This window comes from Pithys albifrons, chromosome 25 (genome assembly GCF_047495875.1).
Source record: "Pithys albifrons albifrons isolate INPA30051 chromosome 25, PitAlb_v1, whole genome shotgun sequence".
In the NCBI taxonomy this organism is placed as follows: Eukaryota; Metazoa; Chordata; class Aves; order Passeriformes; family Thamnophilidae; genus Pithys; species Pithys albifrons.
In genome coordinates this window covers 2,689,880-2,710,196 of record NC_092482.1, presented here as the reverse complement: position 1 = coordinate 2,710,196, position 20,317 = coordinate 2,689,880, and the positions used below count along the sequence as shown (strand labels likewise).

Sequence of the window (20,317 nt, the reverse complement as noted above, 5' to 3'; positions counted from 1 at the left end):
TATAAGGTGGGTGGGGGGTGATGGGGATGCTCATTTGGGGGGGGCTTGTACAGCTCTCAGCACCCCAAAAATCTCATTTTGTTTTTTGGGGGGCCTGTACAGCTCTCAGCGTCCCAAAAATCTCATTTTAATGGAAGTCCTAATTGAATTGAAGTCTTCATTTTCTGCAGCACTGCAGATCCTCCTCCTCCTCAGGGCAAAGGAGGAGCTGACAGTGCAGTTTCTGGCCGTGCCAGGGCTCAGGTGCAGGGCAGCGCTGGGGGCGGGGGGGCACCTTTCCCTGCCCTCCAAACCCACTTTTCCCCCCCTCGCAAGACACCAAATGAGGAGCCAATTTGCTGGAAGGAAATGAAAAGCTCTGCAATTACAGCGCCGGTGGCCACAACCAGAGAGGGTCAGCGGTTCACGTGCTAATGCAGGCGGGTTTGGTTGGGATTCATTAAGTCATTAACTCCCTTTTAATTGGAGCTGTTATCGAGATGCCGTTTTACCTGTGCAGAGAAAACAGGACTGGGAGAGACAGGAGGGTGGGGTTGATAGGAGGGTGGGGTTGATAGGAGGGTGGGAGGGACCCCCTTTGCAGCATCTGAGGGGTCCCCACGGGCTGGGGAAGCCCCAGATCCCCCCCAGGGTGGTGTTTTGGTGCCAAGACCCCCCCAACCCATTGACTTTAAATCTGGGATGGGCAAAAGGGGGTGTGGAGCAGCTGGAGGATGCCTGGAAAATAAAGGGGTGGTGAATTTTAGGGGGGCTGAGGTTTTCCCTGGCCCAGCCCCCTTGGATGACAATTCCCAGCCTTCCTGGAGCAGCTCAGGGTTTAATGCAGCCAGTTCCAGCTGCCTGGTCACTTCCATGGAGGAGGAAACTTTGTTAAGGGGTGATAACCATCAAGGAGAAGGGAGAAACCTCGGCCCTGGAGCCGGTGGAGCTGCTGGAACCCTGGGAAGCAGAAAGCTGGGATGCTCCAACACTGGAGAGCCCAGAGTGGGAACCACAGCTCAGAGCTCCACCCCAGATTATTCCCTGATGGCATTAGGGATAATCCTGGTTTTCTCTAAGCCTCTCCAGGACTTTCCATCCCCAAATTTAAACTCCCTGCCCACCCAGGGATCCCAGTCTGCCTTCCTCAAGGATTTTTGCTTCTCCAGGGTGAGTCAGGTGAAATCTGAATGAAAGACAGGCTGAATTTTAAAGCAGATTAATTAAACTGTTTTAGTGGCCTGTGTGGACAGAGTTCAGAATGAAAACAGCCCTAATTCGATTTCTCTGACTTGCAAATCGTGGCAGGGCAGTCAGCTGAAATCACATTAAGGCCGTTTCCACTCTGAACCGTGTCCTCGCAGGGCTTTAATGTAGTTTAACTAATTTAATTTGGATGCTTATTGAGACTAACTGGGTTATGTGCTGGGGGCGGGGCTGGAGCTGCCGGGACCCCCGGGCAGGGCTGGGACCCCCTGGTAGGGCCGGGACCCCCTGGAAGAAATGGGACCCTGGGGCAGAGCTGGGACCCCCTGGTAGGGCCGGGACCCCTTGGAAGAGCTGGGACCCCCTGGTAGGGCTGGGACCCCTTGGAAGAGCTGGGACCCCCTGGTAGGGCTGGGACCCCTTGGAAGAAATGGGACCCTGGGGCAGAGCTGGGACCCCCTGGTAGGGCTGGGACCCCTTGGAAGAGCTGGGACCCCCTGGTAGGGCTGGGACACCCGGACAGGGCCTGGGACCCCCTGGAAAAGCTGGGACCCCCTGGAAAAGCTGGGATCCCCGGGCAAGGCTGGGACCCCTTGGAAGTGCTGGGACCCACTGGGCAGGGTCTGGGACCCCTGGCAAGGCTGCCACCCCCTGGGCAGAGCTGGGACCCCCCGGGCAGGGTCTGGGACCCCTGGCAGAGCTGGGACCCCCTGGGCAGGGTCTGGGACCCCTGGCAAGGCTGCCACGCCCTGGCAGGGCTGGGACCCCTGGGCAGGGCCTGGGACCCCTGGCAAGGCTGCCACGCCCTGGCAGGGCTGGGACCCCTGGGCAGGGCCTGGGACCCCCCGGGCAGGGTCTGGGACCCCTGGCAGAGCTGGGACCCCCCGGGCAGGGTCTGGGACCCCTGGCAGAGCTGGGACCCCCTGGGCAGGGCCTGGGACCCCTGGCAAGGCTGCCACACCCTGGCAGGGCTGGGACGCCCGGGCAGGGCCGGGACCCCCTGGAAGAGCTGGGACCCCCGGGCAGGGCCAGGACCCCCGGGCAGGGCCAGGACCCCCGGGCAGGGCCGGCTGGGTGGGCAGGAACGAGGGTGGGCATCAGCTGCGTGTGAAGGGGATTTGGGTTGGCAAAACCTCCTTCCTGCCCCAAACCAGCCCGGGCTCGGGCGGGGCCGTGCCAAGACATCCCTGGGGATGCCCCAGCCCTGCCAGCCGCCGTGCCCGGGGGGCAGCGGGCGCTCGGAGTGCCCGCACTTGCCGTGAATGGTCCGGGGGCAGCTCGGGCGGTGCCGAGCGCTGGAGAAAAGGAGGTTTTTTGTTCCCGGGCGGCGCTGGCCGGAGCTGGGCAGGGCTGGCCCGGCACAATGAGCCGCTTCTTGCGGCCTCTCGCTGTGTCCCGTGCAGGAATGTCCCCAAAAACGGGGGGCAGCCTCGGGACAAGACTTGAGGGAGGGGGGGCAGCTCCTTGGCATGGCCCGACGGTGGGTCCCAGTGGTATTTTGGGGTGCAGCTTCACTGCCATTGCCAACAGTGGGGGCTCAGGGCTATTTTGGGGTGCACTTTCACCAGCAGTGGGTCCCAGCGCTGTTTTGGGGTGTACATTCACTACCACCACAAACAGTGGGGTCCCAGTGCTATTTTGGGGTGCAGCTTCACTGCCAGTAGAATCCCAACTCTATTTTGGGGGTACACCTTCACTGCCATCCCCCACAATGGATCCCAGGGCTGTTTTGGGGTGCAGCTCCACAGCCATCACCCACAGTGGGGTCTCAGTGTTATTTTGGGGTGCACCTTCACTGCCATGGCTGTCAGTGGTATCTCAGTGTTATTTTGGGGTGCAGCTTCACTGCCATCACCCACAGTGGGATCTCAGTGTTATTTTGGGGTGCAGCTTCACTGCCATCACCCACAGTGGGATCTCAGTGGTATTTTGGGGTGCACCTCCACAGCCATCACCCACAGTGGGATCTCAGTGTTATTTTAGGGTGCACCTTCACTGCTATCACTGCCAGTGGGATCTCAGTGTTATTTTGGGGTGCAGCTTCACTGCCATGGCTGTCAGTGGGATCTCAGTGTTATTTTGGGGTGCAGCTTCACTGCCATCCCCCACAGTGGGATCTCAGTGTTATTTTGGGGTGCAGCTTCACTGCCAGTAGAATCCCAACTCTATTTTGGGGTGCACCTTCACTGCCATCACCCATAGTGGGCTCTCAGTGCTATATTGGGGTGCACCTTCACTGCCAGCACTGCCAGTGGGATCTCAGTTCTGTTTTGGGGTGCACTTTCACTGACAGTGGGGTCCCAGCGCTGTTTTGGGGTGCCCCTCCGTGCCCCCCATTGCTCCTTCCTCAGGGCACAGGATGCCCCCCTGGCTGCTCCAGGTCCCTCATCCCCCCCCTCCACCTCCACCCCAAACCCCACCAGGCTTTGTGCCACATCCCCCCGAACCCGGGGCTGGCTGGGGGGGTGTTGGGGGCACACAGTGGGCACCCCCACATCCCCAGCAGTGCCCAGCCCGTGTCTGCAGCGTCACCCCCCCCCAGCTGAATCACCCTCCAGATATTCCCTGCACAAAGGACCCTTTTTGCTGCAGTTTCGTGGTGAGGGTGTCACCGGCTCCGAGCCGGCGGCTCCCAGAGCTGCCGTCCCCAAACCTGGGCCCGGGACCAACATTCCCCATTGCCACCAGCCTTTTTCCCTGTTCTGCATCAATGGGAATCACTCATTTTTCATGGAAAGGGGAAGGGAAGGGGCTGCACAGACCTGGCAGCGAGTGAGGGCTGCGATGGGATCCAAATCACGGGGCAGTGCCAGGCAGGGGGTGCCAATCCCTGTCCCCCAGCTCCATAAATCCCAGATTTAATGACTGAGTTTTGCCCTGTGTGAATCTCCTGTCAAAAGGGAATAAATCCCTGGGTGTTTATGGCTGTGGCTTTGTCACCAATTAGGATGTTGTTATTGGATTAGATGCAAGTAGATAAAAACCTCCCGGGGCAAAGTCAGCTTTGGGGGGAAAAGCCCAAGGGATCCTCTGGGATGGGGTGGGATGTGGGGGCTGATGCTGCCAGCTGGGATGGGGCAGAGGTGGGTGCTCTCTGGGTGCTCCCTGGAGGGAGGGATGTGGCCAAGGGTGGGTGTGGGAGCACCCAAAATCCAGCCTTACCCTGGATTTGGGTCTCCAATCACCTTGGGGTGTTGAAGCACAGGGAGGGGCAGGTCCTGCTTTTGGAGCTTGGCCGTGTCTCCCTGGGGGTTTTGGGGGGTCCCTGGCAGGTCTAACCACAACCCAACACCTTTCCCTCATCCCTCTCCTCCTCAGCATCCCCTTCCCAGCGCTGCCGAGGCACAGAACAGCTCCTGTGGCCTCCAGAGGAGTGTTGCAAACACGGGATGGGGCTTGCACAGCACATCTGTCTGCACAGCTGTGCTGGGGACCCGCGGGACCCCGAAACGCCAGGGGGGAGCCGGGACGGGGCGACATTCCCAGGCAGGAGCGGGGCGACATTCCCAGGCAGGAGCGGGGCGACATTCCCAGGCAGGATCGGGGTGACATTCCCAGGCAGGATCGGGGGGCGACATTCCCAGGCAGGAGCCGGGGGGGGGGACACATTCCCAGGCAGGAGCGGGGGACACATTCCCAGGCAGGATTCGGGGGACATTCCCAGGCAGGAGCGGGGGGCGACATTCCCAGGCAGGAGCGGGGGGCGACATTCCCAGGCAGGAGCGGGGGGACATTCCCAGGCAGGAGCGGGGGGCGACATTCCCAGGCAGGAGCGGGGGGCGACATTCCCAGGCAGGAGCGGGGGGCGACATTCCCAGGCAGGAGCGGGGGGATATTGCCAGGCAGGAGAGGGGGGATATTGCCAGGCAGGAGCGGGGGACACATTCCCAGGCAGGACTGGGGGGACATTCCCAGGCAGGAGAGGTGGGACATTCCCAGGCAGGAGCGGGGGGCACATTCCCAGGCAGGAGCGGCTCCAGCACGGGCACAGGGGACATGAGGAGGGACCTGCCCTCACTTTCATGGTCCATCTCCCCTCTGCCAGGGCAGCGCATGATTCTCCATCCCCGTTTGCATCCCGAGATGCTGCCGGGGTGGCTGGGGATGGTTGGGACGGGCAGCAAAGTCCCCGCGGTGTCACAGCAGAGGGAAAACGTTCTCTGGGCTCTCCCAGAGCAGGGGGTTGGTGCGTTTTTATCTTCCCTCTTTCCTTTATCCCTGGATTCCCGAAGGCAGAGCGCTGCTTCCCTCTGGCGGCACCGGGGGGTGATCCTGGACAGGGAATGGAGGGGCTTTGTCCGCAGGGGCTGCCCGGGATTGTCACGCCAGGGGGGGCAAGGCGGGTGGCAGTGCCAGCCAAGAAGAGATGGGAGAGGGTCCAGTGGGGGCCACAAAGGTGATGTGGGGGGCGGGGGGTGGAGCATCTCTGTGATGAGCAGAGACTGAGGGAGCTGGGCCTGCATGGTCTGGAGCAAAGACTGAGAGGGGATCTCAGCAATCCATAGAAATATCCCAAATATCCCATCTGAGAGGGGATCTCACCAATCGATATTAAATATCTCAAATATCCATTCAAATGTCTCAGATATCCATATAAATATCCCATCTGAGGGGGGATCTCACCAATCCACACCAATATCTCCAAGGGGAGTCAGAGGATGGTACCAGACACTACTCACTGGTTCCTGGGAACAGGACAACGAGCAGTGGCCAGAAATTGGAACACAACAAATCCCACCTCAACATGAGGAAGAACCTTTTCCATGGAAGTGGCAGAGCTCTGGAATAAGTGACCTGGCAGGATGTGGAATCTCCCTCTCTGGAGACATTCCAAACCCACCTGGACACATTCCTGTGCCACCTGCTCCAGGTGACCCTGTCCTGCCAGGGGGGTTGGACTGGATGATCTCCAGAGGTCCCTTCCAACCCCAATTCTGGGATTTGCATGACCAGAGTCCTTTAACCTGTTCTGTAATCAAAGAGACCCATCCAGGCACTCCTGACTGGGCCAAACTGGGACATGTGGAATCCCAGAAGAGCTGGGGTGGGAAGGGACCTGTGGAGATCACCCAGTCCAACCCCAGGGCCACCTGGGCCAGGTGACACCGGATGGTTTGGGACATCTCCCTGTCTGGAGACACTGCCCACCGTCTCTGCTTGTTCCTCACGTCTCCATGTCCCCCGCGCCCTCCTGTCCCCCGCGCCCTCCTGTCCCCCGCACCCCCGTGTTCCCCATGTCCCCCGCGCCCTCCTGTCCCCTGCACCCCCGTGTTGCCCATGTCCCCCGCACCCTCTTGTTCCCCCCGCACCCCCGTGTTCCCCATGTCTCCCGCACCCTCCTGTCCCCCGCACCCCCGTGTCCCCCGCGCCCTCTTGTTCCCCCCGTGCCCCCGCACCGGTCCCGGTGCAGCCTCCACGTGCCTTTCCCCCATTAGAACTACATCTCCCAAGAGCCCTTGCGCGCAGGGCCCTGCTGTAGCCAATAGCATGCAGCTTTGCTCAGCCAGCGGCGCGCCGCGATGCACGCCGGGAGTTACAGGCAGTCCGATTGTTGGAAGTGTCGCACAGAACTACACCTCCCAGAATGCCTCGGGGCGCACGGGCCAATGGGCAGCGGGCGTGTTGGCGCGGCGAGCATGCGCGCTGGGGCGGGCGGCCGCGGATTCATGTGGAGGTCAGAGGCGCGGCGGGAGCGGCGGGGCGGGGGCACCGCGGTGGGTCCGGGGGGTCCCGGCGGGGATCGGGGCCATTCCTGGGGCAGCCCGGGGGACCCCGGGTCGGGGGGCAGCCCAGAGGGAGCCCGGCCGCGGCCTGAGGGTGGGTGGGAGCGACACAGCGAGGCCTTGGCTGATGGGCCGCCCGTGCTGGGGGAGAGCGGCCTAGGGGCGAGTGGGGAGGGGGAGGCCTGAGGGGTCCCGGCTGCGGGAGGGAGGAGACCCCCGGGGCTGAGGGGGCTGTGGGGGGACTGAGGAGACCCCCGGGGCTGAGGGGGCTGTGGGGGGCTGAGGGGACCCCCGGGGCTGAGGGGGCTGTGGGGGGACTGAGGGGACCCCCAGGATTGTGGGGGGGCTGAGGGACCCCCAGGACTGTGGAGGGGCTGAGGGGACCCCCAGGATTGTGTAAGGGCTGAAGGGTCTCCCAGGACTTTGGGGGGGGGCTGAGAGGACCCCCAGGATTGTGGGGGAGCTGAGGGGACCCCCAGGATTGTGGGGGGGCTGAGGGGACCCCCAGGACTTTGGTGGGGGGGCTGAGGGACCCCCAAGACTGTGGGGGAGGCTGACGGACCCCCAGGACTGTGGAGGGACTGAGGGAACCCCCAGGACTGAATGGGCTGAGGGACCCCAGGATTGTGGGGGAGCTGAGGGGACCCCCAGGACTTTGGGGGGGGGGGCTGAGGGACCCCCAGGATTGTGGGGGGACCCCCAGGGCTGATGGGGCAGGGGAAGGAGCCCCCGGGGCGGTGCTGCCCCCACGATTCAGGGTTTGGGGGCGATTCGGTCCCGCACACCCTGCCGGCCTCGCTGGGTGAGTTGGGAACGATCCACGCGGTGTTTCCAGGAGGGAATTCCAGCGGGGGCTGGAGCTGCAGGTGTGAAATGGCCGCGAAGGTGTTTGAGAGCATCGGGAAGCTGGGCCTGGGCTTGGCCATTGCAGGTGGAGTTGTCAATTCTGCTCTTTACAACGGTGAGTGGCACGAGCTCAGTGCTGCAGTTGACTTTGTTTTATATTTTTGTCAGTATTTTGGGTTCTTTTTGTGCTTTTACTGCCCAATAACAGCAGCCACGAGGCCTTGCTGGGCTGTTCCATACCTTGGACTGCACAAACAAGGGGACTGTGAGTGCCTTGCTCCAAAAGCTCTCTCTGTGGGGAGCTGATCCAGGGACCCCTCAAGGAAATGGATTTTATCCCTTCTCCATAAAATCACATGGTCTTGACTAATTTCTAATCAGACTTTTACTAGTATGTCTGGTGCCCTCAGTGCCCCGTGGCTCTGCTGCCCTCAGTGCCCCGTGGCTCTGGTGCCCTCAGTACCCTCAGTGCCCCGTGGCTCTGGAGCTCTCAGTGCCCTCAGTGCCCCGTGGCTCTGGAGCTCTCAGTGCCCTCAGTGCCCCATGGCTCTGGAGCCCTCAGTGCCCTCAGTGCCCCGTGGCTCTGGAGCTCTCAGTGCCCTCACTGCCCCATGGCTCTGCTGCCCTCAGTGCCCCGTGGCTCTGGAGCTCTCACTGCCGTCAGTGCCCCGTGGCTCTGGAGCTCTCAGTGCCCTCAGTGCCCCGTGGCTCTGGCACTCTCAGTGCCCTGTGGCTCTGCTGCCCTCACTGCCCCATGGCTCTGGAGCTCTCAGTGCCCTCAGTGCCCCATGGCTCTGGCACCCTCAGTGCCCTCAGTGCCCCGTGGCTCTGGAGCTCTCAGTGCCCTCAGTGCCCCGTGGCTCTGGAGCTCTCAGTGCCCTCAGTGCCCCGTGGCTCTGGCACCCTCAGTGGCCTCAGTGCCCTGTGGCTCTGGAGCTCTCAGTGCCCTCAGTGCCCCATGGCTCTGGTGCCCTCAGTGCCCTCAGTGCCCCGTGGCTCTGCAGCCCTCAGTGCCCCGTGGCTCCGGTTCTCCCAGTGCCCCCATCCCAGCAGCGGGTCCCTGACATGCCCTTTCCCCCCACAGTGGATGCAGGACACAGAGCTGTGATCTTCGACCGGTTCCGGGGGGTGCAGGACGTGGTGGTGGGTGAGGGCACCCACTTCCTGATCCCCTGGGTGCAGAAGCCGATCATCTTCGACTGCCGCTCGCGGCCCCGCAACATCCCGGTCATCACGGGCAGCAAAGGTGAGGCAGGGGCTGCAGCAGCACAGCCTGGTGACCCCAGGGGTTGGTCCTCCCTTCTGTGGCCCTAAAGAGGCTTCTCCTCTGGAGACATTCCAGACCTCCCAGGCACTCAGCAATAGGACAAGGGGGCACGATGGGCTCAAGCTCTGCCAGGGGAAACTGAAGGTGGAGATGAGAAAGAAATTCTTTGTAGAGAGAGTGCTCAGGGATTGGAATGGGCTGCCCAGAGAGGGGGTGGATTCCCCATCCCTGGAGGTTTTTCAGCTGAGCTTGGCTGTGGCACTGAGTGCCATGATCTGGTAAAGGGACTGGAGTTGGACCAAGGGTTGGACTTGATGATCTGGGAGGGCTTTTTTAGCCTATAATTCCAGCCTTTTCCATTCTATAATTCTGTGATTCAATGGATGTGGCACTGAGTGAGAATCCACCATGTCTTGATCCAACCCTACTCAGTGCCCTGGGCTGGTGATCACAGTGGGGTTGGATCAAGGGTTGGACTTGATGATCTGGGAGGGCTTTTTTAGCCTATAATTCCAGCCTTTTCCATTCTATAATTCTGTGATTCTGTGGATGTGGCACTGAGTGAGAATCCACCATGTCTTGATCCAACCCTACTCAGTGCCCTGGGCTGGTGATCACAGTGGGGTTGGATCAAGGGTTGGACTTGATGATCTCGGAGCTCTTTTCCAACCCAGTCCATTCTAGGATTCTATGTAGCCCTGGGGTTGGACTGGGTGGTCTCCAGAGGTCCTTTCCCACCCCAACTCTTCTGGAATTCCACATATCCCAGTTTGGCACAGTCAGGAGTGGTTGGATGGGTCTCTTCGGTTACAGAACAGGTTAAAGGACTCTTCCTTTGGTCATGCAAATCCCAGAAGAATTGGGGTTGGAAGGGACCTCTGGAGTTCATGCAGTCCCACCCCCCTGGCAGGGCAGGGTCACCTGGAGCAGGTGGCACAGGAATGTGTCCAGGTGGGTTTGGAATGTCTCCAGAGACCCCACACCCTCTCTGGGCAGCTGTTCCAGGCTCTGCCACTTCCATGGCAAAAGTTCTTCCTCATGTTGAGGTGGGACTTGTTTTGCTTCAGTTTCTGGCCACTGGTCCTTGTCCTGTCACTGGGCACCTCTGAGCAGGGTCTGGCACCATCCTCTGACACCCCTTGGTGATATTTGTGTCTCCTTTGTATGGAAGGGATCCCGTTTACACAGAAGGTCCATCCTCACAGCAGGGCAGGTAATTCCCTGCAGCACAAACAAACCGAGGCTCAAACCTTCCCGTGAGGAGAATTTGGGTGAAAGGAGGAGTAAAACCAACCAAAGGCAGCCTGAGTGTTTGTTCCCCCCAGTCCAGCTGCCCCGGGGAGGGCAGTGCAGGCACTAACTGGGACTCTCTGCAGACCTACAGAACGTGAACATCACGTTGCGCATCCTGTTCCGGCCGGTGACGGCGCAGCTGCCGCGGATCTTCACCAGCATCGGGGAGGACTATGACGAGAGGGTCCTGCCCTCCATCACCACCGAGATCCTCAAGTCTGTCGTGGTAAGGACAGTCCAGCCAACCCCTGCTGGGCTCCCTCTTTCAATGTGTCATGCCCTGGAATAACAGAATCGTGGAATGGTTTGGGCTGGAAGGATCTGAAGGCTCCAGTGCCACCCCCTGCCATGGGCAGGGACACCTCCCACCAGCCCAGGGGGCTCCAAGCCCTGTCCAGCCTGGCCTTGGACACTTCCAGGCATGGAGCAGCCACAGCTCCTTGTGAGGCCTTGGCTGATGGGCCGCCCGTGCTGGGGGAGAGCGGCCTAGGGGCGAGTGGGGAGGGAGGAGACCCCCGGGGCTGAGGGGGCTGTGGGGGGACTGAGGGGACCCCTGGGACTGAGGGGGCTGTGGGGGGACTGAGGGGACCCCCAGGATTGTAGGGGGGTTGAGGGGACCTCCAGGATTGTGTAAGGACTGAGGGGACTCCCAGGATTGTAGGGGGGTTGAGGGGACCTCCAGGATTGTGTAAGGGCTGAGGGGACCCCCAGGATTGTGGAGGGGCTGAGGGGACCCCCATGACCCCCTATTCCAACCCCTCACCACCCTCAACAGGAGGAATTGTTTCCTAATATCCAATATAAACCTACTCTTTCAGTTTGATAAGGCTTCCGTTCCACCCCCAGGCTCTCATGGGCCACCCAGAAGAGCTGATTGCTCCTATGCTAATTGTTTGCTCCTCAGTCATTCCAGCTGCTTTCTCTGACCTGATTCACATTGGTTGGTCTCTGGATGGAAGGAGGTTCCTTCATTACCTGCCCTCAGCTCTTAGCTCTGCTATTCCAGATGGGAATCCAGCAGGAGAAAGGAATTTTCACTACCATGTCATCTTAGATTTCAGCTGAGTGAAGATCTCTGGGTTTGGGAGCATCCCCAGGGAACTGCCCAATAATCACTAGCCAGCTTTAGCCTAGCTTGAGCATTGAGTGCTCAACTGGACAATGTCACTCCAGCTTAAATTCCCAGTCATTCAGTCTGGCTCCTGCTTCAGCTGCCTGGGCAGCTCTGTTTGCTTTGGGAGAGCTCTGTGGCTCATGGGGCGAAGACAGGCAGGGCATGGAAAATCTCTTGCTTCTGGAAGCTTTCACAGAATTCCAGAATCCTTGAAGTTGGAAAAGACCTCTAAGTTTGAGTCCAAGCTGCGACCCATCCCCACCTTGTTCCCCAGCCCAGGGCACTCAGTGCCACATCCAATCATTCCTTGGGCACCTCCAGGGGTGGGGACTCCAAACCTCCCTGGGCACCCCCTTCCAATGCCTGACCACCCTTCCATGAAGGAATTCCTCCTGATGTGCAGCCTGAACCTCCCCTGGTGCAGCCTGAGGCCGTGTCCTCTCGTCCCTTCTCCTCAGTGTTGCCCACCCGTTTCAGGCTCGCTTTGATGCTGGAGAACTGATCACCCAGAGGGAGTTGGTCTCCAGGCAAGTGAGCGAAGACCTCACGGAGAGAGCAGCAACCTTTGGGCTCATTCTGGACGACGTGTCCTTGGTAAGAGTTCTCCCTTCTCCATTTTCCTGCTGGAGGCCTGCCCTGGTAAGAGCAGTGGAGAAGAGAATCAGTGGATGGGCAGAGAACAGTGGGTTGAAGTTTGGATATGTGGAGGGGGTGTGTGTGCTGTGTGAAGGCAGGTCGTGGTCACAGCTCGTGTCAGCACCTCTGGTTTTGTCCCTGTGACCTTGGTGGCTCTGCTGGGGCCCTGCAGGGCTTTTGTAGCTCCAGTGAAGAGCAGATGCTTCCCTGGGTGATGGATTGGGCTGCACTTGGCTCTGGATTTGGCAGCTGCTCCTCAGGCACCCCAAGGCATGGGGGGATCACCAGGAATGAGGAGGGAGTGAAAATACCCACTTTGAGAGCAGCTTTTCCTACAAAGCATTAGGTTTTCTCCTAGTTCTCATCTCCTAGGCCTATCCAAGGAGGGAGCTCTGCTCTCCCATCCCCCTTTATAAGTTAAATTTCTCCCTTTGTAAAGGAGATGTGTTGTAATCTGGCCTGTGCATACACCTCTCCCTCTCTCCTGGGGCTTCCCTTGGAATGCTGCTCAGAGGAGAGGGACATAGACAAGTGTTTGCAGGAAGGTGACTTTGTTTCTGCAAAATGACATTTTTTGTTTCTGGCACTTTCCCCTGAACACACTCCTGAGGGAAATGGAGCTTTCCCCTGTCCCATCCCAGGAGCTTTCAGCTGTCCAAGCAGCCCAGGCTCAGGATGGTGAGGGATGGAGGATGCTTGGCCTCCTCAGCATGGCGAGGTCCACTTGGCCCAGTTTCTGTTCTTTACTGGCCTTCCCTCCCCATTCCAGTGGCACTGGTCCAGGCAGGGGCTCAGCAGAGCTGCTGTGAACTGTCAGTATTGTGGACTTTGCTTGATTTGTGCCCTCCAGACCCACCTGACCTTTGGCAAGGAGTTCACAGAGGCGGTGGAAATGAAGCAAGTGGCCCAGCAGGAGGCAGAGAGAGCCAGATTCATTGTGGAAAAGGTAACTTGTCCTTCTGAGCAACTTGGAATTGGTTCCTGGGATCTCCTTCCCACTCTTAACTTGCAGTGAACTTCCTGCTCACCTGTCCAGGAGACTGGGCAGGTGGATGACAAAGTCCCTAAGGGTGCTGATAATGGTCCTCATTTCTGACATAAATAAAGCCCAAGGGTGGGTCTTGGGGGGCTTTTTCTCATTTAATATCCTGTCCCAGTGTTCTTGGAGAGCTGAACAGAAATGTCTGCATGGAGGAGGGAGGAAAAACCAGTTAGAAATGGGGTTCAAAAATGAGATTTGCAACCAATTTTCTGCTGTTTGTGGATTTTGAGAGGGTGGTCAGAGCTTTGCAGGGTGTTTGGTACCACGGACCTGTGTCCTGGGAGTGTTACTGACATCTGGTCTTGGATCAAACTGGGATCTCAGTGAACATCTGCAGAGACAATTCCATGTTCAGTGCAGGTGTTCTCAGCTGTTCTGTGTCTCTTGAGATGGCAAGAACCTGCAAAAAGCCCCAGATTAATCCTGTGGATGCAGCAAGATGCATTTAATCAGCCAGGATGATTGAACAGTTGATCTGACCTGGTTTTAACTCTCTTGATGAAGTTCTCCAATCCATCCTAGACAATTTTCCACCAGGAATGCCCTTAGGTGGGTTAATATTTCCTGAGGTTAAGACTCAGAGGTTGAAAATCACAGAGTCAACTGGGTTGGAAGAGACCTCTGAGATCACAAGTCCAACCCTTGATCCAACCCCACTGTGATCACCAGCCCAGGGCACTCTGTGCCCTGGGCTGGTGATCACAGTAGGGTTGGATCAAGACATGGTGGATTCTCACTCAGTGCCACATCCATAGAATGGATTGGGTTGGAAAAGACCTCCCAGATCATCAAGTCCAACCTTTGGTCCAACTCCAGTCCCTTTACCAGATCATGGCACTCAGTGCCACGGCCAGTCTGTTTAAAAACCTCCAGGGATGGGGAATCCACCCCCTCTCTGGGCAGCCCATTCCAATCCCTGAGCACTCTCTCTGCAAAGAATTTCTTTCTGATATCCAACCTAAACCTCCCCTGGCAGAGCTTTAGCCTGTGCCCCCTTGTCCTACTGCTGGATGCCTGAGGAAAAAGACCAACCCCCACCTGGCTACATCATCTTGAAATTGCCTTTTTTTTTCCACAGTAGGCAGAAAAACAATCTATATAAAATTATCTTGACTTTCTGACTGGGGAAGAGGTGGGAGGAGGTGACAACAGCATCTTCCTTGGTTTTGCCTGTGTGTAATAGTTTGACCCATGGCTTCCTCAGTAACCACTGTATCTAAGGAAGTTACAGGTATTCCACACGTGTCTTCCACGTAGCAGGGGGGCTGTGGTTTGGTTGTTTCTGCCTTCCCTTCCTTGGCTGAGGAGCTGGAGGGAGGTGGTTGAAGTCTGGTCCCTCCAGTCCCTGGTGTTTCTCCTGTCCTGGGTGAGATTGTTTCATTCTTGTTCCCCTTCCTTGAGGTTTTTAATTGTGTTTGTTTTGATTCATTCAGTTTCTTTAGGTTGGGTTGGTGTCTTCCCTATTTTCTGGCTAATCAATCCCCTTTTCTCCCCTCCCCTCTTCCCTGGGGATGGGATCCTGTGTATTGTGTATACAGTGTGGTTTGTAAATGTTAGAAAATATAATTTATTCTTTTTATTCAGTTCAGTTTCTTTAGAGTGCGTTTCTTTTCAGTGGTTTTTTTTTTTCCTTTCCTTTGCTGGGAAGGTTCTGGGAGGGAAAAGAGGGGCCAGTTGTTATAGTTTGAGCTGGCAAAATGCCAACTGCCTGGTACCCAGTCACAAAGTCCACTCCCAGAGCAGGAGAGTGAGGGAAAACAGCAGAAACGAGGCTTTAGACACAGTGAGGGTTTTATATTTACACAGAGAAGAGGAGAGCTGAACACAGAATATGAAATAGCACAGAGTGACAGGAAACAACAACAGGCTCACCGAGGTCACCCCAGCTAACAGGTGAAACTCCAAACCAACCAAACCTCCCAAAGGAAACCTCCCAGCAAGAGGGAAAGAGGAATTAACAGGAATGTGCTCACGTACGTGGGACCGGCAGCAGGGCCTGATATCAGCAGTCAGGGAGCAGGAACGTCCTGGTCAGCAGCAGGGACCGAAAAGGACCGAGACTCCTCCCACCTTGCTTGTTATACTCCCCGACACTTCCTGATGATGTCAGATGATATGAAATACCTCTTTGGCTGCTTAAGTCAGATGATACCTGTCCCCTCTAATCTGTGTCACATCCTTTGAGGCCTAAATGGGGACCTATGCTGACTAAAGCCAAAACTACTACACCAGTCCAGGGTTGGCAACAGCAAGGCCAAACCTGCGACACTGTGTGAAAAGTGATGCCCCTTTTGTTTGCCTGCAGGCTGAGCAGCAGAAGAAGGCAGCTGTGATCTCTGCAGAGGGGGACTCCAAGGCAGCAGAGCTCATTGCCAACTCCCTGGCCACGGCCGGGGACGGGCTGATCGAGCTGCGCAAGCTGGAGGCGGCCGAGGACATCGCGTACCAGCTCTCGCGCTCCCGCAACATCACCTACCTGCCCTCCGGACAGTCCGTGCTCCTCCAGCTGCCACAGTGAGCCTGTGCCGTGCCACGCCAGCCCTCTCCAGCACCAATCATTGCAGTTTCCTCCTTGGTAAAAGCAGAGGAAATGGAAATCAACCCATTTTTGAATTGGTAATCAAATAAAAAGCGAGCGCGCGTGACACCAGACCTGCATTTCCTCCCACGTGCGGGCAGAGCGGCGGCTTCACCGACCATTCGAGGTTTGAGAATTGCCCCTTTCCAGGCAGTTTGAGCAACAGGAGCAGAGTTTTCCATCTGCTCACTCCTGGGATGAACAGGTAGCCCCAGTGACTCCCTGACTGTGCTGTGTCAATCAGGTCTCTCACAGCTGCTTCAGTGCCTTCAGGCCCGGCCGGGGTCCTTGCAGGTCCTGGACTGTGGAACAGGGACACTCAGGGCTCGCCCTCCAGTCAAGACAGTCTTTTTTCAGGTGTCACCTGAGAGCAAAAGGACACCTCAGCTTAGGGCAGTGGCTGTGCTGTGCCTGTGTGAACCACAGTGCTGGCAGCTGGAGGCACAGGTCGAGTGCTGGGGGTGAGAAGAGCAGAGATTCGCTCCCTGTAGTGGATGGATTTCAGGCACAGAGGAGAGGGTGGTTTCTCTGCAGGAAATCCTTCTGGACATGGGACATCTCTTGCCCCTGTTGCTGCACTCTGATCTGTTCCTCCTGCCCCAGGGTGTGGCCTGGGGTCCTCTCCAAGCTCAGCACCCACCAGAGCTGGGGACACAGAGGGGGTGACCTGGTGCTCCGTGGCTCAGGCAGTCGGAGGTGGGCAGAATTCTCTGTTACATCAATGCTCTTTTTATTTAGGGAAGCTGAATTGTGAGGAGGATGTGATGGGTGAGATTGTATAACCAGCATCAATAAATGTCACAGGCCCAAGGGTGGCAGTGTGGGTTGTTTTTTCTTTCTGATGTCTCAGAAGAATGAGGGTTGGGTCAGTGGGACAAGACACATCCTGCTTGTGCTGGATTATCTGGATAAAGTCACTTGGCACAGCCAAGTAGGTCTCGATCCTAACAACTTAAAAGCCTGAAGCATGAGTCTTACACTGAATTCCTGCAACGAGGTAATGATACCTGTAACAGGAGTGTCTTGTTTTTGTGAGGGCTTTTACTGCTTTCCCTGCACAGTTGCAGCCTGGCACCAGCTGCAGATTGGGTGTTCATGCAGTGTCTGTTATCCTTCAGCAACAGCCTCAGGTGGGGTCACTGCTCCCCTGAAGGCATGGTGGGCTCCCTTCATCCCTATGCAGCCCCTTGGATTTGTTGCCCTCACCTCTGGTGACATGGAAAGCCTTTCCTGCTTTTTCTACTGCACAGGGAATGCTTGTGCAGTGATGAGGTGCCTGAGCTTGCAAAGTATTTGAGGCAGCTGAGCAGTCAGGTACGTAACTCCCAAATAACTTCCAGATCTTTTCCCCCTCTGCTGCTCCTGTTCTTTATTCTTCTGGTTTACTGCTTCAGACACTTCTAGGGAAGCTTCCACTTTTTTCCCAGGGCTCCCTTTAAAGCCCCCTCAGCGTTTCCTGCATTTCCCTCCTTTAGATTCACACACCAGGTGTTGGGCTCCAAACAGTGTGGCTGAAATCCCTTCTCAGCTTCCGTGGCTCTGCGTTACCTCTCCCCCCACTTCTGTGTTTCCAGTGCAGTGTTTCCTGCTGCTTCTTCTGTTGGCCTCTCTGGAGGAGGTGTCTGAGGCTCTCTTGGTGTCCCCTGGGTCTGATTAATCACTGTTTCCTTTGCTTTTGGGTGTAATTCTTGCTACAAATGTTCCCTGTCTGTTACCTGCTCCTTCCCCCTCTCTCTGCCTCACTTGATGCCTAAACTGCCATGAACTCACCAGACTTCAAAGGTGCTGGTGAACCTGGGGCTGTTTGGTGTGTGTTAGTTCTGGTTTGGTGTGTTAGATGAACCCCTTGTTTATACTGTGTTTATTGCTGCTCTTTAGACTGTGTGGGCTGCTAAGAGCTCTGGCTCCAGATGGGAATCATGGAATATCCTGAGCTGGGAGAGACTCACAAGGATCAGAGTCCAACTCCTGGTCCTGCACAGGACACTTAAACATGTCCCTGAGAGAATTGACCAAAATGAGGGGAGGTGAAGAAACCTGGGACCAGAAGAGCCCCTGGCCTGCTGTCCCAGCTGCATTCCCACTGTCTGCACTGAAGGACACAACTCTGATCTGTGTAAGAATTTCCTGCTTTGGGCAGTTTTACCAGTTCTCTGCTGTGTGGCCTTTCTGCTGCTCACCAGGGATTGCAGCCACACTACAAGTTTTGCTTTGGAGAAGGGAATGCTTCCTTTGGTCAGTTTTTCTTCATTTTTGTCACTTATTTGCACAAAACACTTTGAATTTAGTGTATTTGACAACTTCATCATCCCCCAGGTGCTCTCAGATCTTCCCATTTCCCACCTGGTTTCTTTCTAGCTGACCCTGCCTTGGCAGGGGAGGTTGGACCAGATGATCCCCAGAGGTTCCCTCCAACCCGAACTACTCTGGGATCCTGTGATTTTTCCAAGATTGTCACCCTTAGCACCAAACTCTCCGGGCTGGGGGTGTTGTGTAGGTGAGTGATGGAGGCTGTAGCTTTGCTGCTCACTGGGGAAAGGCCGTGTCAGCCAGGAAGGACGGGAAGAGGTCACCTTTTCCAGAGGTCAGAGCAACAGGAGCAGCAGGGCCAGGCTGTTTCCCACCAGGTGGCAGCAGCAAGTCTGTGTGGGGAGGTTCATGGTGTCCCTCAGCCGGAGGTCACCCCGAGCAGGGCAGAGCACACGGATAAAGATAAACACACTCTCCAGGTGAGGAAGGAAAAGCCCAAGCTGGCACAAGGGCTGTCTGACAGGCAGTGATACTCAGGCACGTGGGTAGGAGGGTTCAGTCCCTGTTCCAGCCCATCATGGTAAATCTGATGCCCTTTTCACTCTCCAGCTCCAGGTTTTACCTCCTCTAGCCCAAGGCAGCACATGGAAAGGTGCAAAGCCTGACTCCCTCCCTCAGCCTGGTCCCAAGGTGGCTTTGCAGCCCTCAGAGCATCCCTCCCTTCCCACCTGCCAAAGGCCCATCCCTGGTTTATTTCAGGAACAGCAGGAATGTCTGGGCATGGCCTGAGGTGTCAGTTGGTTTAGCTTGATGTCAAAAAGCAGCACTGAATTTCTGGGCCCAGGTTACTGTGATGAATTCATGCTGGAGGGCCCAGTGTTGGTAAAACCCTGGCAGTGTTCAATCTAAAGCCCTGTAGTTTTGTGGCCTCAGAGTGACTGATGGCAGCACAAACTGGTTTTTTACTTCCTGGGAGATTTCTCCTTCCTTTTCCCTTTCATGCTGGTGGAAGGGAGCTCTGCAGCAGCTGGGCCAGCCTGCTGCCAACATCCAGAGCAGCCAAGCAGGCTTTTGTCCAGGATAAACAACAGCAAACTGCCTGATTTCCTCTGTGTGTTCACCCTCTCCCAACCTTTCTCATTCCCTGTTTAACAGATAACCAGCCTACCTGCCTTGGGAAAAGGACATGGAATGGGACCATCTGGGCAGGCCCTGTGCAGCAGTTGGGATTTGCAGCGTGGCTGTGCCTTGGAACAGGCACCTGCTCCCTGACAGGCATTGCTGCACCTGGGCTGGGGCCTCCCCAGGTAAGGCAGGGCCCCGAGCTGGGATAATTCATGCCCTGCAGCAAACTGGCAGCACGTTTGAAGTGGGTAGAGCCAAGGGATAGGGAGGAGTTTCCTTATTGCTTCCTTTGTGTTGTTTATATCCAGCAAAAAAGGCTCGTCCTGAAAAACAGAGGGTGTGGGGGGAGGAAGCACTTGTAGAATTGAGTAGGAAATAATGTCCCAAGTCAGGCTGGAGCTCAGCTCAGCTGGGAAATGGGCAGCAAACCTCAGGGCCAAATTTGGTTTAATTACTGCTTGCCTGGCACTGGGGCTGAGACATTCCTCATGTGCCTGTTTTCCATCAGAACTGCCCTCACTCCAGTCCAGCACGTCCTGCCTTACCCAGTGGGAGTCCCAGAGGCAGCTGGAACATCAGGTGTGAACAGAAAGGACTCCAGTTAGACCAGTTTGTTCCTCACCAGCCAAGGTACATGGACCCTTCTTGCACTGCTCTGAAGGGGCTGATGCTGAGCTGAGCTGCTCCTCAACACAAGAACAGCAATGTCCAACAGCCTCCTGTGGGGACATTGCCATTCAATAATCACTCCAGCACAAACCTTAGAACTTCCTTTAGACAACACCAAAGCTGATGAAACAAACAACAGAGAGTAAAATCCCCCAGCAGTTCTGTGAGTTCCCCTCACTCCCATCCTGCTCTTGGCCAAGTGCTGTATCCCACAATCTATGTTTAAATTTTTAAAAGGCAAGGAAAAACCCAAAAAAGCACAAATCCAAGACTACCCAAAGAGAAATTTTATTTTTTTTTGTGGCATGGCTTTTATGGTTCTCAAAATACATGTTACCCTGCCCCAGGACCCCAAAGAAAGGTAATAACCCCCCCATGTTGCTGCCAGTGCTGTGCTGCTCCAAAGGTCAGGCACAAGGAGATGCTGGTGGGTGTGAGCTCTGCTGTATTATTTGGAGGCAATTAATCTTTAATTGTGGCTTTAGACTGAAGTAAGAAAGGAGAATGGGAACAGGAATTTCCTCCTGAACTTCTCCTTTGCTCTGCCATGGCCTCAAAGCCCAGCACCTCTGCTCTCAGTGGTGGTGGT

At 56.7% G+C, this 20,317-nt stretch overlaps 1 protein-coding gene and 1 long non-coding RNA gene across 4 annotated transcripts; one reads left to right on the top strand and one right to left on the bottom strand.

Annotated features, from left to right (window-relative positions):
• The first annotated feature begins 6,815 nt into the window (after window positions 1-6,815).
• On the top strand, window positions 6,816-16,496 carry PHB1 (prohibitin 1). Of its 2 annotated transcripts, none has more exons than XM_071577140.1 (7): window positions 6,816-6,859; window positions 7,744-7,869; window positions 8,839-9,000; window positions 10,398-10,540; window positions 11,906-12,022; window positions 12,915-13,010; window positions 15,412-16,496. In XM_071577140.1, the coding sequence occupies exons 2-7, from the start codon at window positions 7,782-7,784 to the stop codon at window positions 15,622-15,624; spliced, it is 819 nt and encodes a 272-aa protein (XP_071433241.1). In that variant the 5' UTR covers window positions 6,816-6,859; window positions 7,744-7,781; the 3' UTR covers window positions 15,625-16,496. The 2 variants fall into 2 exon arrangements, with proteins under 2 accessions (XP_071433241.1, XP_071433242.1); XM_071577141.1 differs by having other exon boundaries at window positions 6,852-6,899.
• Window positions 7,901-15,162, bottom strand: LOC139682668 (uncharacterized). 2 transcript variants are annotated; one of them, XR_011699662.1, is made up of 5 exons: window positions 15,084-15,162; window positions 13,377-13,506; window positions 12,926-13,248; window positions 11,897-12,064; window positions 7,901-10,594 (listed from the first exon to the last, which is right to left on the bottom strand). It is a non-coding gene; the product is annotated as an uncharacterized lncRNA (long non-coding RNA). The 2 variants fall into 2 exon arrangements; XR_011699663.1 differs by having other exon boundaries at window positions 13,093-13,248.
• Window positions 16,497-20,317: the final 3,821 nt, after the last annotated feature.